This window comes from Clarias gariepinus, chromosome 22, assembly GCF_024256425.1.
Source record: "Clarias gariepinus isolate MV-2021 ecotype Netherlands chromosome 22, CGAR_prim_01v2, whole genome shotgun sequence".
Taxonomy (NCBI): Eukaryota; Metazoa; Chordata; class Actinopteri; order Siluriformes; family Clariidae; genus Clarias; species Clarias gariepinus.
In genome coordinates, this window is record NC_071121.1 from 5564772 (window position 1) to 5582949 (window position 18178).

Sequence of the window (18178 nt, forward strand, 5' to 3'; positions counted from 1 at the left end):
GTTATTTAAAGTCTTTTTAGATTTCATTCACCCTTTGAGAGCAGAGAGCAAAGTCACAGTGACTGTTGAATATAAAGAACAATTTAACTAATAAAAAATAAAATAAATAAATAAATAAAAATCATTGTAGCATGCGGAAAAATGTCCATATAGTCAAAGTGACCTGGATTTCTCTATAATAAAGTTATTATCCCTATTTTTAAGTATATTCTCCTAATTTTAAGCTTGAAGCAGTCCAATTGGCAGATTTAGGAATTATCTTTAGGAATAATCAAAATAACCTGCCCAAAGAAATGTAAAAAAAATAGATTTCATTTTCTTATATTTTGTTCACTGTTATGTTATAATAAAAAAAAATACTGGATTGAATTAATCTTAACAGATTTCCATTTGATAAAATGAACAGTTATAAGTGTATTTCCCTTCAAAACATTATATTTCAAAGACAAATTTAATATCATTATATTGAACAATTTTCCTCTACTCTTTTTAAGATTTTCTTCAATTTGTTTTATTGTGTTAATAATTGTCCTTATTTTTTATTCATTTTATCTACTAAAAGAATGGAATCGGTCGATCTAGGAACATTTACACAGGTATTCAAACACTACAGAAAACTAAGGAACATCAATTAGCGTGATCTGCATGTCTTTGGACTGTGGGAGGAAACTGTAGTACCCGGCGGAAACTCACCAAGCACGAGAGGAACATGCACACAGACCCCGAGGCGGGAATTAACATCTGAATGAACATCTAAATGCAGCAGTCACAAAATGCACAGACTCGGTGCATCGTCACAGAATGAGTGTAAGGAATAGTTTAACATTTCCATTTAAACAGTATCAAAAGTCATGGTGGCATGTGCCAAACAAAGAAAACAGTGGTTATGAATTGAAGGTCATAACCATTCACATTCTAAAAGTACAACCACAAACATAACCAATTATCTGAATGAGTACCTCTTTGACCCAGTTTCAACAAATATTGCACAACGTGAGCTACAAAAGCTGGAATTCAAGGCTGCTGTTCAAAAAAAACCCTGCTGAATAAAAACCTGATGCCTTAATAAGATACATAGTTTGATGTACGGTGGCACGGTGGATTAGTTACGTCGCAGCTCCGGGATCCAGGTTAAATTTTTACTTCAGGTCTGTGTGCATGGAGTTTGCATGTTGTCCCCTTGCTTGGTGGGTTTCCTTCGGGTACTCCGGTTTCCTCCCATCGTTCAAAAATATGTGTGTGCCCTGCAATGGATTGGCACCCCGTCCAGGGTGTACCCTGCCTTGTCTCCTGGGATGGGCTTTATCCTGTATTCAGGGTTGAGGGGGCACCTGGAGATTTAGGACAAAATGGTAGGGTACATGCTGGACAGGGTGCAATTTGAGTCACCATATTATATTACACTAATACTCCAAAACCATGGGCACTATGTATATATACAGTAAAACCACGGATTGCAAATAACGCGGTTTTCGAATGTTCCGCAAAATGAGCAAAGATTTTTAATACATTTTGACTTGGAAAACGAACAAGTCTTGGTTCACGAGTACCGAGTATCATGTATCACGCATGTGCTTCTTGTTTTGACGCGGAGCGTCACGTGATAACAACTGAGCTAACGGTTTTTCTCTCTCTTGCGCTGCGGAATTGTGGTTAAATCATCTCCCCTGCTGCGTCTTAGTGCACGTCTTTTACTAGTATAATCAATATCCATACTGTTTCTTAGAACACACGTGTGGGCACATGTAAAGCAAAAAAAATTTCATTAGAGGTTAAAAATCCATTTTCTTCCTCTCTGTGTCGTTATGTGTGTGTGCGCGCAGTATTTGACACCATGCCAGTTCACACACACTCTCTCACTCTTTGTGTGTGTGTGTGTGTGTGTGTGTGTGTGAAGCAGAGTGTGTGAAGCGGCACAATGTCAAATTACGCGTGCACACACATAACGCACACACGTCGCAGCGCAAGAGAGAGAAATCACACACATACACACACACTGCGTGTATAAATGGAAAAACCTACCTGTCGGGATTTATTTTTCCTTTTTTTTAAAGTAAAGTGCAGGTTAATTAGTTTTATTTGTACTTTATATTTTGTGTTAATTATTTTTATGTATTTATTTTAGGGGGCTGTGGAACGAATACTATAATAATGGAAACTAAGTTCCATTATTACCTTTGGAAAAATGTGCAAGTACAAGGTTCCACTGTACCATGATTGGGGGTTGGTGTTCAATTAGGCACAAGAGGATGTGAGGCATTGATGTTGGATGAGGAAACCTGGGGTGCTGTCACCATTCCAGTTCATCCCAAAACCAAAAATGCCAGTTCTTCCACAACAATCTTGGCAAAATTATGTCTTTATAGACCTTCCTTTGCTCACAGGGGTATTGTCATGCTGGAATATTTGGGTAAGGAAAAATCTTGATCTTCTGGTCACAGTTTGGTGAAGGCCCACACATACAGTTGGAGTGATGGCCAAGTGTTCACTTAATTGTTTTGCCATACCATATAACTTATTTTGACAGATTTACACTTAAAGAAAGACCAAAGGATCCCATTAAACGACAGTGTCTGCTAATTCTTTTATATTTTGGGCAAGCTTGTGTAAATCAGTTGGTCCAATGAATATGATGTATACAAGACTATGCACGTGCTGTGGTGTGAAAACTATTTTATGATGTTCCAGGACGATAATTCCACCAGAAATACTGCTACAACTATTGAAAGTTTTATATTATTATTATTATTATTGCTGTTATTATTATTATTATTATTATTGCTGTTGTTGTTATTATTATTATTATTATTATTATTATTATTATTATAGCGTCATCAACAACTAACCAACTTAAATCTTGAGTTTGACTTAGTCCTGGTCTTGGATATGACAATATTGTGCTTAAATACATTCCCAGTCACTTCTGTGACCTTTTGTGGATTTGTAAGAACCACTATGAGGATCTATGTATCAAGTCCTCGGTTAAATTAATCTGACTTTTTTGTATTTTTTTTTTTTTTTTGTTTATCGAGTTAAATTTGTTCTGGATATTGACTCTGAAGATAATTCTGATCCTCCACTGCACTTGTTTCATCTAATTTATGTAATCTATCTTTTTTTGATGCTATCATTGCTTTTAAGTTAGAATGTGTGTGCTTTAAAGTTAGAATTATGATTCCCATGTGATCTCACATCATTTCAACATACACCACAAATCGCAAAGGTAACTCTACTCATTTGTCTCCAATATATGCATTAGTACGGTACATCAGAAAGCTGAGAAGGCAGCATGGTGATCATTAGAACATTTATAAACCGTTGCTGAATTATTTATAAAGCCATTCATCACAAATCCCCTGCATGTATTACCTCTCTGTTAAAGTGTTTATAATTCCTGATTAATGCAGTCACATATTTAAACCTGCAAAATACGGCACTAATTGTGTGCAACTGTGAATGTTTTACTTTAAATGTCATTTGGCCAAAATGTATTTTTGTCTTTACTTTTCATGCATAATGTCCATGTGATATGGGTAAACAACTATAAAAAATATCTCTGCTAGATTCTTCACCCTGCTTTCTTAGAATGTGTTGATTAATTTCTTATGACAGTAGCTCTGAAAGTGTTGAAAGCTACAAGGTTTATATTAAGGCACTATTACTCTTACAGATTTTCATAGCAACAACTTAACCCTTCCAATGCAAACTCCAGTATATAGGCCTCTTCCAAATGGTTGAAATGTGGCTTTATGGTAAAATTATCAACATTTATATTTACAAAAAATACTACTACTATTACTACTACTACTACTAATAATAATAATAATAAATTTGCTCCCTCTTGTGTGGTGGTGCAACAGCATAAATGTTGAAGTGGCCCTAAATCCACTTCATTTCTCATGATATTATACACATTATTAAAATAACAATAATAATGAAACAACAAAAACAATTTTGTTTTTATGTTTTTTTTACCTATCATTCTGTACCTCAACCAAGTGGTAGAGATGGCTCAATCAGGTGAAGTTCAACACATTTTTTAATGTGATACAGGGACACAAAATGTGCTCTACCAAAAGGTTGAGCAGAACATTACAGGGTTGACTAGAGCCTTGTATTATGGATGTGAAGATGTGGTTATAAAAATTGATACAATGAAGCTTGATGTGAGAAGACATTTATTGAATATTTTTTTGTAAGTCTCCAGCGTCAGCATTTTGTAACAGTCAGAGGTAAGGCTATAACTACGTTTTCCAAACCAGAAAAATCGTAATAAAGTTAAGGTTTTTTGTGCCTCTTCTAAAGTGTACAGTATATGTGTGGCAGTGGAAGTACAGAGCAGTGAGATTTCAATCGTCTTCCCTGTATTGGATTTTGTCCTGATCTCAAATAGACATCAAAGACATAAGGACAGCAGAGCACTAGCAGGCAAACATATTTCCTCGTTTTCCTTAAATGTTCATCTTTGGTTCATTCAAAGTCAAAATTTTTAAAAACTAATGCTGACTTTAACAAAATCAACAAAATCACTCATAGATATAGATCCTATAAAACATAACATACTGAATAGGGATACACAGAAACATCACACAGTGATTGTCATAGATTACAAAAAGAACCCGTAGTGATACACACATTATACAAGCTGTGTCAGTGTGATTGCTATATAAGAAATGTCTTGAAACAACACAAACCTTAAACTCACATCACTTGTCTCATTAGTCTAAATATGTCTCTTTGATGGGAACGAGGTTTGTCTATCGCGCAGATGCATAGCCGGCAGTGATGACTTCATCGTCTCATGAAAACAGAATGAACACAGCTCGAGAAGCTCCATGGTGCTTCAGTGCTGGAGCTCAGCCTCAGAATCAGCATCCTGCAGAATTTGATTTTGATTTAGAGTTACGATGATAATTCAGAGAACTCATGCATAGAGAATATGGAATTTAATACATATCCTCTATATAACATACTGAATCTACAGTGTTACAGTTATTAGTTATATAGCAGCAGTAGACTGTGCAGCACAGCGCATGGGTCTCTGCTGGGACAGATTGGTCCCAGACACGGAGCCAGGTTACAAACAGACATTCTGGGAAATTGAATTCTTCTCATGATTGCATTTTCTTATAAAAACCAGCTGACATTCAGAACTAAATATAACATCTATTAAAGCTTCATAACCATCTTTAAAATGTAGAGAAGGTATTGGGTCAATCTGGTGATTTAACTTATTTTTTTTAATTAATTTTTTTATTAGATTCTACTGAAGGAGCCGAGAGCTTGTCGGGAAAAATAAATTTACAAAGCGCTCCAGGATGCAAAGCAATGAGCGAAATGAAAGATGATAGGAGATCACATAAGATGAGCGCTGTGTGTTAGAGGAAGAGAGACAAAGAGAGAGATGAGTGTGTTTCTGTACTGTACCTTCCCTGAGGCTTGGGAGTTGAGGCCAAGAAAAGAAAACACTGTGTTGTCTTCCTTAGACAAGAAGAAGTCTTCATAATCCTGAAAAAAAACAAAAATGCAACGTTAAAGAAACTGTTATTCTAAAGTCATTTATCTGCCCCCGTAAATAAAAGCATTCTTAAGCTAATCTTTTTTCTTTCTAGCGTTTGGCATCAGTTCATTTAAGGGTCAGAAAAAATGTAAATGTCTGAAATTAAGAAATTAAAAAGAGTAAGCAATACTAAAGATCAGATTGTCTCTGTCTCGATTGTTACAAGTTAAGACGCATTAAAGGAAATCATGTTGGTCCACTTTTAATTCTTGGAGCTTTAAAGTCAATTAAATAAGACAGTTGACGTAACACCAAGACAACATTCACATTAACAGTACATTTTGTAATGAAATGTTGCATGGCCAAAATGTATTGTGTCAAAATATTGTTTTTAGTTTTCACTCCCCCTGCTAAACGGCAATATGATATAGTTAATCTATTTTATATATAGGCGCAACTAAATTCATTTTGATTAGTCAGAAGGTGTTGAATCATTTCCTATGACAGCAGCTCTGACCGCTACAAGGCATATATTAATGCATTAATGCCCTAATGCATTTCCATAGTAACATCTTAACACTTTACCATGCTTTTTTGGTTTGTTCTTATTATTAGTGTAAGGAATAAAAAAAAAAAAAAAATTGCAATCATTGTAAAAAAAAAAAAAATTGCCCAATACTGTATTCAATTCAATTCAATTCAATTTTATTTGCACAGTGCATTTAACAATTGACATTGTCGCAAAGCAGCTTTACACAATTAAAAGAATTATTGACGTTTGTATGAAATGTGAATGTGTATAAATCAAAATGATACGGGGCAGCACGGTGGCTTAGTGGTTAACACTGTCGCCTCGCATCTTCAACATCAAGGACTCGATCCGTCCCGGGTCTGTGTGCATGAAGTTGCATATTCTCCCGTGCTTGGTGCGTTTCCTCCGGTACTCCGGTTTCTACCCACAGTCCAAAGACATGCAGATTAGGCTAATTTGCATTCCCAACTTGCCCGTAGTGTGTGAGCGAGTGTTCGTTTGTGGTGTGTGCCTTGCGATGGATTGGCCAGGGTGTACCCCGCCATGTGCCTTAAATCTCCTGGGATAGGCTCCAAGCCTATGTGACCTTGTGACCCTGTATATAGTATAAAGTATATCCTGTATACAGGGTCACAAGGTCACATAAAATGAAGTGGTTTAGACGATAAGCCAACGACAATATACAAAATATTACCCTCTTCCAAATGGTTGAGATGTGGCTTTATGGTACAAGTATCAGGATATTTACAAATATCTTTCTTTAACCACTTTAAAAGATGTAAAAAGAAGATTCTGAGTTGTCTTTTAAAGACACGAAGTAAAAGAAACGGAGCAGAACCTTCAGTGATGAATTGGCACCCAGCCCAGGGTGTACCCCGCCTTGTATTCTAAGTCTCCTGGGATAGGCCTCAGGCCCCCTGTGACCCTGTGTGAGTAAGTGACTGAGCAGAAAAAAAACTTAATGGCCTGAAATTTAGAAATAAAAAAAGAACCCAAGTTTTGTAGCAATACGAGCCTCTGTGTTGAGGATTATACCAATTTACAGTACAGATTTTTCAAGATATCTCGATTATCTTAATTATAAGTTAAAAAGCATTATAGAAAATCATCAAGTGCAACTTTTAACTCTTGGGGTTTTAACGTAAATTGAATTTAACAGTTGAATTAAATAGAATCAAATTGCGTGTAATATAAATTCGTTTCTGTACGTATTTAATATGCTTGTTTTTGGTACATCAGTGAACTAAACCTTAAGAGGCACGTATAAAGTGTCAGTTTAGCAAAGTCAGTTAGGAAGTGTTTTACAAATCATATACACTCGCATATACACTGATTACGATTCCAGGTATAAGTGCAAGTCTTATGAAAAATACTTTAATCTGAGATCACACAGAAAAACAAATTCTATTGCACTTCTCATCTAATACCCTACTGAAATCTTCATTTAGCTCGCGCATTCATACAAAATACCCAAGACACTAGGTCTCATTATTTAATGCACCAAGTCAGCATGCTCAGTGTAATGTTTATGCATGTTCAGCAAAATCGGATGGAAACTTCACAAGGCTGAGCTCGAGCGATAAAAATAGAGCCTGAAAAATTCACACCGCAACCAGAGGAAGGAAATAGCAATTCTGATTATGATAAAAAGGGAGAATGATAAATACCACAAAGCCCCTGTTTTCGCGCAAAAACAAAGCCTTAAGCCTGGAAATCAGAGATTTAAGTCAAGTGTTAGTTTATATTATTGATTGTGAATAATTACAGCAACCGATCTGGCTTACTGCACAGTCATTAGCTTCATCTGGAGTGCTCTATTTCCCGTGTTTATACAACTGTTACATTACCACAAAGACGCGCTCCATTGCTAATGCACAATGGTGGTCTAATTCAAAGTTTTAATACCAGGTCATGTCATGTGTTTCTACATAGATATTTAATTTTCTTTAAATATGGAAATGATTTTCAGCACCACCATTAAGCTTCAGTTTACTTTACTGTGAAAACTGGAATTAAGCTCCGCCCACAGCCAGGACAGAGTTGAACCTTTGACTTAAGACTGCATGCAAGCGGGCCTCCGAGTGGCGCAGTGGTAAAGCCTCGCCCTATCATCCGGGGAGCGCTGGTTCGAACCCCTGGTGATGCTGTTTTCCTCTCACAGCCGGAGGCACAGAGAGAGCTGATTGGCCGAGCTCTCTCAGGGGGGAGGGATGAGAGGTACTTGCGCTCCCACATTAATCACGGCTCTACAGCCAATCAGGGGCGTCTGTGAGCTCGCGCACGCGGAAGGAGCGGCTAGCACTTTCCTCTGAGTGTGTTACTCCGCCCCTAATGGTGCGTGAACAAGCAGTTCGAAAAGATGCGGCCGGCTGGCATCACGCGGTTCGGAGGAAACACGGGATAGTCTTCTGCCCTCACTTAGGCCCTCTTCGGCCCTAAGTGGTAGTAGTATCCTTAATGTGGGAGCCCCCTAGTGACGGGGAGGAATTGGCTACGACTAATATTGGGGAAAAAATTGGAAAAAAAACAAAAAAATATATATAAAAAAAAGACTGCATGCAAGGTAAAGGAAGTTAAAATTAATCATACAGTAAGATTAACTTATTAATCTCCTGCACCTGATTGTTACTCACCCCGCAGTAAACCTTTCCATTAAAGATCTGAGGGGGGAGCGGGTTGCCCTTCTCGGGTCGTTTCTCTTCTGGAATGTTCTCGTACATCCAGAGTCTCTCTTCCTCCAGCATGGTGATGTCTACCTCCTCGAAACTGATCCGGTTCGCCTCCAAAAACCCTACGACCTCCTGCTGGCGCTTTTTTACCTGAGGAACGATGTGAAACCCCTGATGTTAAACTTCACAAATAACTAAACCAAATCAATTAAAAAAGTCATGCTGATGGGATGATGTCATTGATGAGCCACCTGTATGGTCAATAATGAAATAGTTCACTTAATCACTTATTTATAGACTCAAAAGAAACCCTACAAAGTATCATTATGAACAACAGTTCAAACCACCGAATGCTGCTGATTAAAATAATAATAATATATAAAAAAAAACTAACTAAGCAATGTACAGTAGCAGCAGCTATGATTGAATTAGGATGCACAAACTTCTACATTTCAGCTTGACATCATTTTTCAGTTTTACACCACAGGGTTGTTGGATCTCTCATCTGATTGGTCAGAAGGTGCAGTAGGTCTGGCTGCCACTCACATGTTTAATGCATGTGTTCTTATATATACAGCAACAACTCAGCCAGGGACTATTATGATTTAAGTGTGTGTGTGTGTGTGCGTGTGTGTATACACCTATTCAGTATATTCAGTGACAGTGTTTGTTAGTAGTTTGTTAGAAGGTTTATTAACTCTTAATGAAAGAAAACAGAGAGGCTAAGGAGTTACTTTATATTGTAAGTTATTACAGGAAACAGTGGTGTAGTGCAGGGAATACTCCCGTTTCATGAGAGAGAGAGAGAGGGAGGGAGAGAGAGGCACTTTACCTTCCTGGACAAGTGTATATATAAATAGTACTTTGTGTACACCTTTTTATTTATTTATTTACTTTTTATTGTTTTGTTGTATCCCACTAACTGTGTTTTAGACTGTGCTGCTGCAGAACAATAATATTTACAGAGACAGCCAAACAAATCTATACACACTTCACGAGAAGAAAAATGTATTTATTAATATAATAATAATGATATTATCAAATTATTAATTTATCATAATATTATCATATATATAATGTTTAGCAATAATTTTAGTATTAAAATATTTATATAAGTTTTTCTTTTCCTGAAGTCTGTATAAATAAAAGCGATACAATACAATTAAAAGTACACAAAGTATGATTTATATAAAAAAATGCCTCTATCTCATATACCTTGGATTGTGAGCATAATTTGTTCAGGAAGTGTGCTTGTAATCCAACAGCACTTGTATATCAAAGCAAATGTCCCCAAAAGAAATAATGGAAACTCTGATACAACTAAAAGAAATTAAACTGCACCTAAAGAATCGTGGCTGGACGACTTTCTCTATCAGTAACGGAATCACTGCTATCTGTCGGCTCACTTGAATCTTTTTCTTTGTGTGTGACTTTAACAAGGAGCCTCTCTAATGACACCTGCTTTTGCCTCCTTTTAAGGATTTCGTGGAAATGTGACGTTGCATTGTCGTTAAACAGATTCATCTCCCGCACTCCTATAGCCGCTTTAACATTACATTTCATGGAGGCTGTTGTTGCTGTACTAAAGGACAGTCAGTACACTTGGACACAAAATAAGAAAATTAATTTACGCAGACACACACATACACACACACACATGCTTATGTTGCAAATAAGTGTTTGCAAATTGCGTACGAAAATACGGACTATACGAGTAACACGTGCGCACTGAGACCACGCATGGGACACGATTACCCACGGAGTGAGACAGAAGAACCATCGAAAGAACAAATCATATATTGGCTACTCGTATTGCAAGACCTTACAAGCAATTTCCCAAATAAAGTTATGTGAACCTTGAATCATGTTAAAATTTATTACACATTTTTGCTCGTCTTGCAGAACAATCGCAGACAAAGTTACTCTAAATCCCAGGTGTTAGCTGTGTTAGCTGTACATTCACTAGCTGTACATTCACTATTTTCATGCCAAAAGTTAATTATATGACCAAATTTGACCCTAATGGCTTCACATAATTGCAGCACAGTTACCCGGCTGTGTCTGATAATGGCATGTATAGCTCGGATAATAAGGTGAATAAGGAAAAATCACCAGGTGTGCTGAATGGCAGGTTTTATTATAAAAAGCTTCTAGGAGGAGGTTTGGATAAAACCAAAGTTGTGTGCTCAAGCTACCATCAAGGGGAACTATTTTTACATTAGACATAAGATGTGGGAGTGGTGGCCCAGGCAGCTATGGCTCTAGGTTGTTGATTTTTAGATCTGGGTTCGAGCCTCACCATCAGTGGGTTTGCCACACCCCTTACTACCCAGATAAAGATAAAGCAATTTATCCATAGGAAAATTTGTTTCAGGACAAACGAACTCACAGCGCAGCGGCCCAGGTACACACAACCCAGCGCCCACACCCAGAGAACAGACAACATTAGTGTATTTGGAAAAAAGCATGATGTCACTCTTCTATACAAGAAATGCAAATAAGTGTTTGCAAATTGTTGAGGCGTGTTAATCCTCTTCCTGTAACAGATCTCGCTCTCGTGTTTTATCCCCTAAATAGCAAATACTGCATAATTCCAGTAATCAAATCCAATCCAAGTATGAGGCATGAGTTACGTTTTATTGCTAATTTAATTATTGCTTAATTACCGTCATGTAATTACCAAAGGGGTGTATTTTGGCCCGCAAGCAGCTGGTTTGGGGTCTAGTCTAGGGTTAATATGAAACCACATACTGCTTTGTGTGTGAAGGATGACTTTGTTAACTACACGCCCATGCCTAATGATCACAGCGAGATTTCTGTGGTTGCCATTAGTGAGAAGCAGGAAGAGGGTATTGATCTTCACCAGGGGTTTGACTGAGGGAAATGGGCAGGATGCAGCTGGACTAGACACAGATGCACAGAGACACATTAATAAAATGCTGACTCCATCGTCTGGCAGAAACACACACACACACACACACACACTCCTTATTGATTAGATGTTCTATGTGTTTACAACCATGTAGGGAGATCAAAGTTCTAAAATTCAGTTCGATGCTTTTGAAGAATAGTGCGAAATTGCAGATTTGAACTTATTGGGAAACCTGTGTATGAGCCATGAAGAGCTACAGTATATAACATGTAAATAACCATGCATAAATATTATTATTATTATTATTATTATTATTACCAATATAAAACTATTATCTCTATTCCACCATGTTCATTCATTTATTCATCCGTGAGTAACAACTTTTTACAGATTCTGAAGCCTATTAGTGGGTGTGAATTGAGAACACACTCTGTAAAAAAAAAAAAATTGTGAGCAAAACATCTAATTCGCTCTCGCTCTCGTGATAAATTAATATCCATCCGTAAAGCATAATAACAACCTATACTGGGATGTGTAATATCATATGCTGGTTAACTTAAAATCCTGTGTAATAATTGATACAGTGTATTTTTTTTTTTTACCTGACTGTAGATTCAATGGTGTTCAAGTCAAACCGGGACTTTTGATTGCGCAGAATAGTAGAACACAGTTATCAGAGTAAAAATCCTGATATTTCTCTATATAATATATAATCCCCGGCAACACTAATGTACTTATCTTAGTGTTTCACATGTGCTTGGAAAGTGGAAAGTTTTCTCAATACGCTGGAGCCATGATCGGCCTGCAAATGGCTTGCAGCCAGGTTACGACTATATGGTGGATGCGGTAATAACTCCCAGCCGAGTTCCTGTGACGTGCAAGTGGTGTTAGTGAATCATTGTGTGTACAGCTCCCACAGACAGATGCGTCTCTTTCAGAAGTCGGTGACAGTTACTCACATATGCACCATTCAAATGTTTTACTGTGTGCATTCATTTATGATTCATTTCATTACAAGTCCCGGCTTGAGTTTGAACGCCTTCTGGTGTGTGTCTTCAAGCTGATTGATCTCAAGCAAACATTTACATTTAGTACAACACATTTAAAGTTTACTATTGATACTATAAGCCTTTTTGGTCATGTGAAAATGTTTTGACCTTTTAGCTGAGGGGGCATTTTCTTCGTTTTTTTCCCCTCGAGCCAAAGGTCAGACAGGTTCAGACACTAAAAAACTGTTTTAAAAGGAATGGCTACACTAGAACACCTTTACATTTATTTATCGACTTTGTACATTAATATTGTGTTGCACAATCATGTGAAGGTTTGATGTAGGTACATGTATGTGGCCATGTGCAATAACACACACACTCACTTATGCATATACGTACATGCATATGTGCTTATATATACAGTCAAGCACACAAAACATGTGCTCACATACACACACACACACACACACACACACTCACACTTGCATATACACATATACATTACAAGTTGGCTGGCTCTTTTTTGTACAGTTGGCACTGTGTTGACATGCATATGACAAACAAACTAATCTTGAACTTATATAAAGTGCATTATAAATAAAAAAAAAAAATTATTATTACTATTATTAAACTTTTTAGTATTTCATATAAATACTTCTGGCCTAATACAAGCCACTGCATCTGATACCCAAATTTCGTCAGCACAAAAAACACACACACACAGAAACATACATTGATGTAACTGTAAGCACATAAAGAGCACCGATATGCTTTACTCCTGGCCCAATTACGCTCCTGTTACATTATGACATTTTTTTTTTTGACATTATAAATAAATGATTTCCTTGGTCAAGTTCAGCAGATTTTATGCGATGATGCACTTGGGATTAATGCAGCATTGTTCCTAGATCAGCTGTATAAACAAAGCTTTTGTTCATAGCCTCTCTATCGTAGTGAAATATTTTCTCACAGACACAAACATGCATACACACATGTGCAGGGGTGTGTCTTTGGGACCTGGGATGTTTGACAGGATTCCAGTTTATCATATGTGTGTATCGACTAGGGAGTAGTGTGTTGTATTTGTGCTCTGTGTGTATACGTGTGTGCATGTGTGTGTGTGTGTGTTTGGAGGACAGATGGACTCTGTCTCTTTCCTGTCTCCATGCTGATTGCGTGCACATCCCTGTTTTAGGGAACGAAGTGGAAAAATAGACAAAAAGAGAGAGAGAGAGAGAGAGAGAGAGAGAGAGAGAAAACAAGAGAAAGTGAGACAAAGGGAAAGACCACAAAAGAAAGCAGAGAGAAAAAAACATCATGGACAGAGATGAATTAAAAATATTTACAGAAACATGATTATAATCTCTTTTATAATTTGTTTATCTCGCTCTCTTTCGCTGTCTCATGCCTCTCTCTCTCTTTCTCTCTCTCTCTCGCTGTCTGTCTTTCTCACTCAATACAGCTGCCTCTTCTCAGCCCCCTTATCCACACACCCATCCCACAAAAACATACCCAACACATGTGTCCAGTGCTATAGGACCACACACTCTCTCTCTCACACACACACACACACACACACACACACACACACACACGTGTTAAATAAAGGCAAAATACCATAAACACCTGTGTGACCTCCAAATATCTGCTCCATAGTAATTTAATTAGTGTGTGTGTGTGTGTGTATGTGTGTGTGTGTGTTTATAATATAACTGCGTTGTCTTTAGTCATCAGTTCGTCCATCATGGAGTCATTGTGTTTCTGTTTGTGAGACAGAGAAAGAGAGATCTAAAAATAGCACCTCGGTTAAACAAGTCGGAGTTTTGTAGAAATATAGAGAAGAAGGAAAAGGGTGCGTTACTCATTTGTACCATTACCTAATGCAGCACCGGAGTGTAAACCACACAATCTGATAAAGAGCACGACCTCTGCACGACCATGACGCTTACACAATAAAATCCTCTGTTTCTGCAGGATGCAACATGCTAACGTCTGACGTTCAATCATCTGATCATGATTGAAATAAAATGTGATCTTCAATATCTTAGAGAGGAACGGATTAGGAATCAGACATGTGTCTAAAGTGTGTGTGTGTGTGTGTTTCATTAAACTCTAGCAACTGACTAGTTGGGAAGGTAAACATGCACTCTGGCCGCCCACACTCCTGCACTTTACTCACGATCCACCCCGAGGGAGACGACTTTTAAAACTCCTACAGACTGAGATTAGCGTCTCGGGTTATACAACGAACTGCACTGTAGAGGAACACGACATCATAATCATGAGCACAGGTCACTGGAGCACAACAAAAGGCATTCGAGACAGTTGTTAGGAGTGTTTGCACACCTGTGCACACTTAACCCTTTAAACTCCATTAATAATATCCGTCTTCTCAGAAGTACCGACAAAATAATGTCTGATTTTCAGTGTACAGACCCAGAGTAAGAGTTTTTTTTTCATGTCTGTGTATAGTTGTACCTGCACCACTATTGTACCTTTTTATTCTGGAAACATACACACTGTTGTGTAGCTTTACACAAAGGATTTGTTTTTAGTGTACACTCCCGTACTTAACCTTAAACATACAAAGCCTACGTATAAACCTGCAAAAGGTGTGTGTGTAAAGATAAAGGTACGACCCCAAGGACCCCAAGTGTAGTATCTTTTTAAACTTTATATTTTTTTTATTATAGTGTGTAGAGGGTAAATATTTTACTGCAATTAAGTAATAAAAAAATTTAAATAGAAAAATTATGCACAGTTTCCACTTAATATGATTAAACTATAGCATCTAAATGAGTGTTAAGATCTTATACAGTGCTGTAAAAAAGTATTTGCCCCCTTCCAGTTTTGGTCTTGCATATTTGCCACACTTAAATGATTGCTTAATACTGCTTAATATGACTACACTGTAAATGTTAATTTCTAATATGAGTGTTAAAAATCTTATAGTTCTGTGAAAAAGTATTTGCCCCCTTCCAATTTTTTTCTTGCATATTTATGAAACTTAAATGATTACGTAATACTAATTAATATGATGAATTTATAAATGTTAATATTTATAATAAGTGTTAGAGAAGTTCTTATAGCAGTACATCCATGAATGGTTACAGTATTCTATATCTTTGACTTTGATGTTCTATGCATGACTTTGAAGTGTATCACGATGCAGTTTATGAAAATACTGAAATCATTCTTGTACTGGATGTCCCAAAACTCTCCATGCATATGGGTTAATAATTAAACAATTCCATGCACTATACCAGCTGTGTTAACAAGCTCATTATAGAAGCAGAAACAACTTTAATACATTTTTATTATTAATTTTACTTATGGATGGAGACTTTGTTGACATCCTGTAGTTAAATAAGATATGACAGATGTAAATAACGCAGCACATACATCTTGCTTTCAGTGTTGGGAACGTGAATAAGCGCGTTACTCACCGCCAGAGAGCCGGACGAGGAGGCGATGTACACCCTAATAACCATACTGATGCCCCTGCTCTGCGCGCTCACGTGCACTCGGACTCGCGCTCTGAAGGTGTGTCTCGAGCGCAGAAGTCTGGAGTCGCGAGACAGCGCAGGCTGCTTTCAAAAGACGCGCACGCGCGCCTCCGATATTTTCGTACCATACAAACACGGCACTCCTCACACACACACCACTCACTCACTGACCCAAATGACCAGAGTCTCTCCAGAAGCATGCTGGGAAGTGTATTTTAGAGTGACATTTTTTTTTACCTTGTTTAGTTTCGTTTTTATATATATACTTTTAAACATTATTAATTCTTCATTATGTCTAGGTCACGTCCCTAAACCTTTCAAGTTGGCAGTTATTAAGCCGCTTCTTAAAAAATCTAATTTGGACGCGAATGAAATAACAAATTACAGACCGATTTCAAACCTTCTGTTCATATCAAAAATATTGGAAAAAGTAGTATCAGCTCAAATATGCACATTCTTGCAGGAAAACAACATCCTAGAAGAATTTCAGTCAGGTTTCAGGCCCCATCATAGTACAGAAACTGCACTAGTTAAGATTGCGAACGACTTGTTTTTAGCTTCAGACCAAGACTGCATCTCAATACTAGTCTTACTTGATCTTAGTGCTGCATTCGACACCATAGATCATAATATTCTCATAGATCGCCTACAAAATCATATAGGTATTCAGGGGCAGGCATTAAAATGGTTTAGATCATACCTGTCTGATCGATACCATTTTGTAGATCTAAATGGAGTACCGTCTGATGTAATGCCAGTGAAATATGGGGTCCCACAAGGGTCAGTTTTAGGACCTCTGCTGTTCTCAATATACATGCTTCCCTTGGGAAACATCATTAGAAGGCATGGGATTAGTTCCCATTGTTATGCTGATGATACCCAATTATATATCTCAACAAAACCAGATGAAATACCCAAGTTGTCTAGATTAACCGAGTGTGTCCAGGACATAAAAGATTGGATGACCAATAACTTTCTTTTACTAAATTCAGATAAGACAGAGATATTACTCATCGGCCCTAAAACCAGCACACAACAGCTTTCACAAATTAGTCTGCGTTTAGAAGGATGTACTGTTACTACCAGCTTAACAGTAAAAGACCTGGGCGTAATATTAGACAGTAACTTGTCTTTTGAAAATCATATTTCCAATATCACAAAAACAGCCTTTTTTCATCTTAGAAATATTGCCAAACTTAGGAGTATACTATCCATATCTGATGCAGAAAAGCTAGTTCATGCATTCATGACCAGACTATTGTAATGCACTACTAGGTGGTTGTCCTGCATCCTCAATAAACAAGCTACAGTTAGTCCAAAATGCAGCTGCCAGGGTTCTCACTAGATCCAGAAAATATGATCATATAACCCCAATATTATCAGCCCTGCACTGGCTACCTGTTCAGTTTAGAATTACAAAATAGTATTACTTACATACAAGGCTTTAAATGGTTTAGCTCCCACATACCTAACCAGTCTTCTGATACGCTATAATCCACCACGTTCCTTAAGATCACAAAACTCCGGACTTCTGGTAATTCCCAGAATTTTAAAATCTACAAAAGGGGGCAGGGCATTTTCATATTTAGCTCCAAAACTTTGGAATAGCCTTCCAGACAGTGTTCGGGGAGCAGACACGGTTTCCCAATTCAAAAGTAGACTCAAGACGCATCTCTTTAATCTGGCATATGCGTAACTCATCCCATAACCTCATACTCCAGTACACCTATCCTGAATGGCAACTACGCTAATTTTCTCCATCTTTTGTGTATTTCTCTACCCATCCCGAGGCATCTGGAGATTGTGCCAGCTTTAGTAGACAAAGGCCAACCCTGCGAGGTTTCTGAGGCATCCAGAGAAGGACCAGCTCCAGTTGGATTCTGCTTTATGATGGCTGGAGCTACACATCCTGCTCCTGTGCTTCCAGTGATCCAGACCCCATCTGCCCTCTGCACCTACTGACTCCCTGTGCTGAACTGGACCTCATGTTAATCTACACAACTTCTGTTATATTAAACTTTTACCTGCACAACACACATGATGTTATATCTGTTATCACCCAAATGAGGATGGGTTCCCTGTTGAGTCTGGTTCCTCTCAAGGTTTCTTT

At 37.6% G+C, this 18178-nt stretch overlaps 1 protein-coding gene across 1 annotated transcript; it reads right to left on the reverse strand.

The window, feature by feature from the left end:
- Positions 1-4161: 4161 nt before the first annotated feature.
- On the reverse strand, positions 4162-16197 carry sh3bgrl2 (SH3 domain binding glutamate-rich protein like 2). Its single transcript, XM_053482847.1, has 4 exons — positions 16009-16197; positions 8666-8851; positions 5428-5508; positions 4162-4876 (listed from the first exon to the last, which is right to left on the reverse strand). The coding sequence occupies exons 1-4, from the start codon at positions 16051-16053 to the stop codon at positions 4844-4846; spliced, it is 345 nt and encodes a 114-aa protein (XP_053338822.1). The 5' UTR covers positions 16054-16197; the 3' UTR covers positions 4162-4843.
- Positions 16198-18178: the final 1981 nt, after the last annotated feature.